This window comes from Miscanthus floridulus, chromosome 1 (genome assembly GCF_019320115.1).
Source record: "Miscanthus floridulus cultivar M001 chromosome 1, ASM1932011v1, whole genome shotgun sequence".
NCBI classification, from domain to species: Eukaryota; Viridiplantae; Streptophyta; class Magnoliopsida; order Poales; family Poaceae; genus Miscanthus; species Miscanthus floridulus.
Window position 1 is genome coordinate 133,192,090 of NC_089580.1, and position 7,378 is coordinate 133,199,467.

Sequence of the window (7,378 nt, forward strand, 5' to 3'; positions counted from 1 at the left end):
TAGTTCATCATCTCCACTGTCCACTAACATGTCATCTGTATCCTTAGCATCATTTGATCCACTTTTAGGCCTTGAAGATGAAGGAGCAGCAGCAGCATAGAACTGGTACAATTTCTTCATGACATCAACAAGTTCATCAACATGAACTTGAGATGAGATGCCATGGAATTTTCTCATGTAGAACTCAATAAGCCTTTTCTTATATCTAGGATCTAGAAAGCAGGCAACAGCAAGTGTAGTGGATGATTTCTTCCAATATTTTTCAAACTTCCTACTCATAGAAGTAGCCATTGCACTAATAGTGATATCTTGACAAACAGACCATTCATCTAGTAAAATCTTTATCTCACAAAACCCTCTATAGAACAGATTTGCAGTTGGATATAAAGTACCAGACAACAGTTCAGTGAGATCAAAGAATTTCTTCAAGCATTGGAATAATTTAAATGCCATGGCCCATTCACCAGGAGAAGGAGTGATTTTTTCATACCTACGGCGATCTGATGATTTAAGCCTCATGAATGCATTCTTGTAGTACAAAGCATCTCGAAGCATCAAATACGTGGAATTCCATCTGGTTGACACATCAAGTGAAAGACCCTTGTTTGTATCCAGCCCACACTCAGTTGCACGCTTCATGAGCTCCTCCCATTGCAATGGGGATCCCTTGACAGCAAGAACTAGTTGTCTAATATTCTCAATTGTGGGTGTGATTACACTCAAACCATCCCTAGCAACAAGGTTCAGTATGTGACAAGCACACCTCACATGGAAGAATAGTCCATCACATATCAAAGCCGTTGAACTAGCATTGGCCCTTAGATCAGAGATGATGTCTTTGACTGCTACTTCATTTGCTGATGCATTGTCCAAGGTCAGAGCAAACATTCTCTTGTCAATATACCACTTAACCATAAGTTCAGTAAATGTCTCAGAGAGCTTTGTACCAGTATGACGGCCCTGTACATGCACAAAGTTCACAATCCTTTTCTGGATATACCAATTGTCATCTATCCAATGTACAGTTACACACATGTATGACTTGTTCTGATTTGAAGTCCACATGTCCATGGTGGCACTAAACCGACAAGAGACAGATTTGAACATGCTATACAACCTCTCCTTTTCAGCTAAGAACATGTTCATAATTTCTTTCCTAATGGTAACACGAGATCTGATTGGAAAGGTAGGACGCAGGGATTTGATGAAATCAACAAAATACTCATGCTCAGATATATTAAATGGGTACTCATGCATGACTATTGCCAAGTAAAACTTTCTCAAGCTAGCCTCTTCATCATACCTGTATGGTACCACAGCAGTCATGTCTTTCCCCCCATCTTTTTCCACTTTGAGCTGCTGCTGGCCCTTCACTATACTATGTGACACCCTCAGATGGGTCAAAAATCCAGTTGTTCCGTAGTTGCTCTCACATCTGCCCTTGTGATTGCATTTGGGCCAATCACAATAAGCCCACATCTGAACATATGTCTTGCCATTATCCTCAACGGCCACTCTCTTCTTGGTAAAGTACTGCCATACATTGGATGTACACCTCTTGCGCCTCTTTCCACAAGGTACATCTCCCTCTTGCACAGGCTCATCGCCGTCAACGCTGATTGCACTTGCAGTACTTGTTCCAGCAGCAACAAAACCTCTATCACTTGCACCAGTAGCCCCTATGTCACTTGCAACAGCAGCACCTAGATCACTCGCACCAGCAGCACGTATGTCACTTGCAATGGCAGCACCACTGCCACCAGCACCTTCTAGGCCAGCACCACCTAAACCACTGCCACCAGCACCACCTGAACCTGAACCACTGCCACCAGCAGTAGCACTGCCACCTTGACTTGGACTAGATGCAGGAGTTGCACTTGCAGATGATACAGACAGACATATACCAAGATCTTTACCACAATTACCAGGGCTTTCACTTGACCTCTTAGATCCTGCCAAGACAAGAATAGAACACAACAATATGAATCTAAGACACCAGTATGAATCAAAATGACCAAAGTAATTGGACCTTACTCAATTACTTTTACTCATGCATCTGTTGGTTGCAATTGCAATATGAATCTAAAACATTCATTTGGGAATCAAAATGACAGTAGCAATTGGACCTTACTCAATTACTTTTACTCATGCATATGTTAGTTTGATAGTTTCATCTAACACACAAGCAATAAAACACAAGGGGACAATATTCATCTGTTAGTTTCATCCCTAACAACAAGCAATCCCATGTAGTGATTCACACATCTAACATCTTTGCCAATAAATGAAACATACACTAATTCACACATCTTTACCTGCCATTGGAAAAGGCGCGAGGGTGCTGCTGTTCACCGGCGGGGGTGGCTCCAGGAAGAGGCGGCGCTTGGAGGCGGATGAGGCAGATGCAGAACCAGAAGCTTGCTCACTTGGTGGTGGCTTCATCTTGGCGTCCGGCCTGCCTCCCTAGCCCCCAAGTCATGGATCTGTTGTCGCCTCGTCGGATGGCCAGGCCGCCAGGCAAGGCACCAGGAGGGACTGAGGGAGGCCAGGCCGCCAGGCGCCAAGAGCCTAGGAGAGGAGAGCTGGAGAGGCGCTTGAGAGTTGAGAGAGACTGAGAGTCTGAGAGGGAGAGCCGGAGAGGAGGGAATGCGGCGCAGGCGAGTTGCGGTGGGCGGCAGCGTGCGGCGTGCGGGCGAGTTGAGAGAGACTGCCGAAGCCGAAGAGGCGAAGATTGGGGATTTGGGTGCTTAGGGTTTGCGGCGTGCGGTGCGGGCGACTGGGCGACTCGGCGTGCGGCAATGCGGCGTGGGGTTTCAGGGTTTGGGCGACGGACGTGGCCGCGCGACGTGGGGTTTGGGTGGGCCGGCGAGGTGAGTTGGGCCGTTTGCCTGGAGGCCTTGAAAACAGGAATTTCCTGCGGTAGTTTCCCGAACAAATACGGGATCCGCTAATTCGGTCAGGAAACCACTCTAACCGATTTCGACACCGGATTCGCCGTATTTTCCCGGATTTCTTCCCGAATCCGTTTTTTCCCGAGAAAACGATATTCGGTCGGGATTTTCGGTATTCGGTGTCGGTCGGTACGGGAATTTCCCGTTCCCGTTTTCAACCATAGCAAGGAATAGCAAAATTCATAACTAAATAGTAAAGCTGAATAAGTATCCCAAGTACTTGTCTTAGTTGCTGGCCTACTCACGTTACAAGTACCAGATGTATCAAGTGATGTGAACAGCAAGAATATGATTAGGAACAAGGCAGAAATCAGCACACGCAAACACAGCTCAAATGGCGCTCTCCATGTGCTCCTCTAGATATTATTCCACTTTTGCCCCTCTCTTTTTTCTATTTTTTGGGTTGTCGTTGTTTTTTTTGAGAAATTTCAACTTTTTCTTTTTCTTTTTTTATATTTTTTCTTCACTTAGGAGCACAAAAGAAGTAACCACAGAAAATATGAGCTTAAACAAGTGAAAGACGTAGCCTATGGAATTTCCAGAAGACGTGCTCGAAATCGATAAAAACCTTGTGACCACGAAAAGAGGATCTTGTGACAACTTTTTGACCAAAATAAAAATCTCCGACCGCGCAAAAAAATAGAAAAAAGAGAGAAGGAGAGGAGGAGTACTATCATGGGCGTCCAACTTCAGTTGGACTGGACCTCCACCATGAGAAAGATAAATTGGACGCCCATGCTGGTCCTCCTCCTCTCCTTGGCTTGTATGTGATGAAGAAGTGATGTCCTCATCAAACAGACCACAGGAGTAGGGTATTACGTCGTGTTGATGGCCCGAACCTGTCTAACTCTTGTGTCTTTGTTGTCTTCTTATTCTTGATTACACGCATCTCTGTCGATCAATCTACCTTCGTGGGATACCCCTCGGAGGACTGCCGACGATATTCTGTCGACGCTGTAGAATCCAAAGGTGAAGATGGACTTCGCCTGGGAAACAAAGATGGCAGAAGCATTAGGAGGTGATAACTGATAAGAAAATAAGGCAGTAGAATGGCAACAACAATGGAAATCGGTCACATTTTTTCTCATGAGTGCATTAAGGTTATTCTGACCAAAAGAGAAAAAAATCATGCTGCTACTAAAGCATAATAGCAGCATAACAGAAGATATCACCTAAGTTGTTTAGATTGCATTAGAGATATCACCTTTGTGAACTGCAATCTTTTCATATTCACATTCAAACTAATACAATATATGAGACAATAAAAAATGCACAGCCATAAACATACTATATATGACAGTTTCTAATCATATATAAATACTTCATATATGGTGTATATTTGGTTTCTTCAGCTCTTGTCGGGATCAGAACCTAGAAGTACCTGACAATATCAAAGCCATATCTGGATACGGACCGATAAGCCTTTCTGAGTTCCTTAGAAAAATAAGAAAGTCAACCCATCAAAGGATAATTTTTATACACATGTAAATAACAGTGGCACACTCAAAATTACTTTTGGTCAGAAGACTACGGTAACTTTGTTTTCCATTGGAAAAAGACATGGTGCTATATTACTTTTGGTCAGAAGATTACAGTATGTTCTGAGTGATAGCTCCAGCGAACTGAATGACATTAGGGTGTCGGACCTTCTTCATTATAGTACAGTCAGTTCATGCCTGAAAACATAATTGGTTGAACACAGATATTTGTTTCAAAAAAAAGCTGGGCACAAATATTGGCATCTTACAGTCAGGTCCTCCGCCGCTAATCCTACGTGGCTCTGGCTCTGGCTCCGGCTGCGCCACTGGTTCGTGTCCATGGACGACTCCACCTGAATGCATTAAATGCAGAAGTGATTTCAAATGGTAGATTAAGGTGAAAATGGCCTGAAAATGAAAATCAGAAATAAATGTTGCCTCACATAGATAACATGAGTAGTAGTGAATTTAGATGGTTCTATGAACCTGATTTTCAAACTTCAAACATTTGATTCTCAAACGTCAAACATTTGCAAACCGGAGGGAGTACGAAGAACACTGGTTACGACATAAAACTTGGATGACCATTGATTAAGCTACAACCCATTTATAGCCACTAATGAAAAGTTGCTTCTCCTTAGTACGAAGAACACTTGGAACCCTCCTCATGAAGCACCGGAAAAAACAAATAAAAAATATTTAACACGATCGGTATAAATTTCTTCTCATCTATTGTTATTATACAAAAAGTGGAATAAGTCCGATCAAAATTAATTTTATTAAACTACAATTGTACTTGGGATTACGAGGTGAATAAGTCTAATCAAAATTTATAATTTATTAAACTGCAATTGTACACAGGATTAGGAGATAGATGTCTTTCATATGTACATTTCTTTTGTGTATCTATTTACAGAAGCAAGAAGAATATAAAAACATAGATGTTCTACCTATCCTAGGCATCCACTTCAAAAATATTTTATCAATTAGCAGATCATAGTTCGAGAATCATCAACCCAGTAGTACTTGACTTCATATTTTAGCAAAAGCAAACAGCAACCACAAGAGTAGAGAGACAGGAAACAAACACTCACCTTGCGTCCGCTTTGTGTGCATATATGGCCGTTGGCCACACCGCCCGCTGTCCTAGCACGCACACCCGGCCGCTGGTCGCGCTCCCCGTCCACTGTGCGTCACCTTCGCCTTGGATTGGAGAGCGCCGCCGTCGAGCGACCGACTGGATGTGAGCGCCGTGTGCGTGTCTGGACGCAGGGAAGGACGGCAGGGACAGGGGCTCTAGCAATGGTTTCGGCCAAGAAGTTGACTGCGTGTCTGCATGTGTCGTATGTGGGGAAGGAACACACGTGGTGATTGAAGACGGGATTTCTATGATTGAGGAATAATTAGTGATTGATTTTCTTTCCATTTTGCTGGATGGATGACGGGAGAGCCGGAGGCTGCTATCGCGGGGAAAGCGAGTGATTGTTACGGGAATTGATTTTTGCCTTCCTGATTTGCTACGGCTGTTATGGGGATTGAGTTAATCGCATGGAGCAAGTGCGCGTTGCCTTCCTGATCTGATCGCATGGAGCGGCTTTGGTGTTGCACCTTTGGACGAAATAGTTATGAATGTTTTAGTTCAGGTTGCCGATTTGATCACAAATTAAGGTCTATCTACAAGAATGTCTCGTTTCTTGTTTTCATAATTAAGATCTAATCTAGTTAATATGAAGAAGATTTCAAGGGTACAGAAACTATACGTAGTGCAGTGGAGCGAGAGGAGGGGGGGGGGGGGTTCAAGCCCCCCTATGTTCGCTGATCCCATGGAGTCCCCTCTAGAGCCCCTCTAAAACTTTTTGCCATGGCTGCTTTGGGGAGGAGAGGCTGCATGTTCCATCCTAGATCCGTCACTGCTGTGGCCATTGTACCTACTATTGTTTGTTCTTCTGCAACCTACCAAGTTTCTTGACGGTGGACTTCGCCGTGATGATCTAAAGAACAACGTTCTTCTTCCCACAACAACTGACGAGCCCTAGAGCTATCCAACACAGAACCGAGCGTCCCTGCAACAACTAGGTGCTGCACCATAGGCTCCGCGCTCACTGTCAACATGTGCACCAACCCACATACGTGGTCTGCCACCTTCACGATAGCCTTGCACTCTCTCTAGTTGGTGCGGGAAGTCTGGACTGCCTCCCTGATGGCGATACTGATGTCGATGATCTTCATCACGACATCAGCCATCGTGGTGATCGTATAACTTACCAAAGAGTGACACGTGATTAATTTGTATATGAGTAAGATTCTAATCTAAAAACAACCATTGAAGGAAGCATGGAGCAAGAAAGATGGATCGATATAGTGCATGGAGGGATAGGAAGAGCGAGGGTATGTATGGGCGTGCACGCGCCGCGTCTAGGGAGCCAGCCGACTGCCTATCGCGTCGCGTCGCGGCGCGGTAGCAGAGAAGATAGAGAGATGGGTCATTCCTAGCTTCTTCCTTAGGAGAGATTCAGAGCGTGTTTGGATGCATTCCTGGAGAAAAATTGCCTCGCCTGTAGCAAGCCTGTGACCTGCCTGTGATGTTTTTGGTTGAGACCCTCATTTCTAGCTTCGTCCAGGCAACAGCTGAGAACCCAGGCATAGAAAGACGTTCGCCTGGCTCTAACGGGAAGTGCCTGCTGGAGATATTTATGTGCAGTTAATGCCGTTATGTACTTTCTCCTCGCTGGTTGGTTTCAGCCAGTCCAAACCAGTCAGCCAACAGTGTTTTTCTCTCACAATAAACCAGCACCAGCCAGCCCAAACCAGCCCAGAAACCAACCAGCGAACAGGCCGAATGTATACGTAGCGTGTAGAAATTTGTTACTTCTTCTGGAAAAGGCACATGACATCCTTTTTTAAATTGTTGACTATGTTAATTTGGATTTGGATTCTAACCTCATCGTG

The 7,378-nt window shown here is 44.4% G+C and overlaps 1 protein-coding gene across 1 annotated transcript; it reads right to left on the reverse strand.

Moving 5' to 3' along the window:
• Positions 1-1,504: 1,504 nt before the first annotated feature.
• On the reverse strand, positions 1,505-2,442 carry LOC136463494 (tapetal oleosin GRP-16-like). Its single transcript, XM_066462492.1, has 3 exons — positions 2,316-2,442; positions 1,635-1,952; positions 1,505-1,533 (listed from the first exon to the last, which is right to left on the reverse strand). The coding sequence occupies exons 1-3, from the start codon at positions 2,440-2,442 to the stop codon at positions 1,505-1,507; spliced, it is 474 nt and encodes a 157-aa protein (XP_066318589.1).
• Positions 2,443-7,378: the final 4,936 nt, after the last annotated feature.

What these genes read in the sequence shown, in the direction of transcription:
- LOC136463494 (XM_066462492.1), bottom strand. Translation starts at nt 2,442, where the DNA reads ATGAAGCCACCACCAAGTGAGCAAGCTTCTGGTTCTGCATCTGCCTCA. An exon ending in CGCGCCTTTTCCAATGGCAG is followed by an intron (nt 1,953 to 2,315) that starts GTAAAGATGTGT and finishes TTGTCTTGGCAG; the next exon opens with GATCTAAGAGGTCAAGTGAA. An exon ending in TTTTGTTGCTGCTGGAACAA is followed by an intron (nt 1,534 to 1,634) that starts GTACTGCAAGTG and finishes AATGTATGGCAG; the next exon opens with TACTTTACCAAGAAGAGAGT.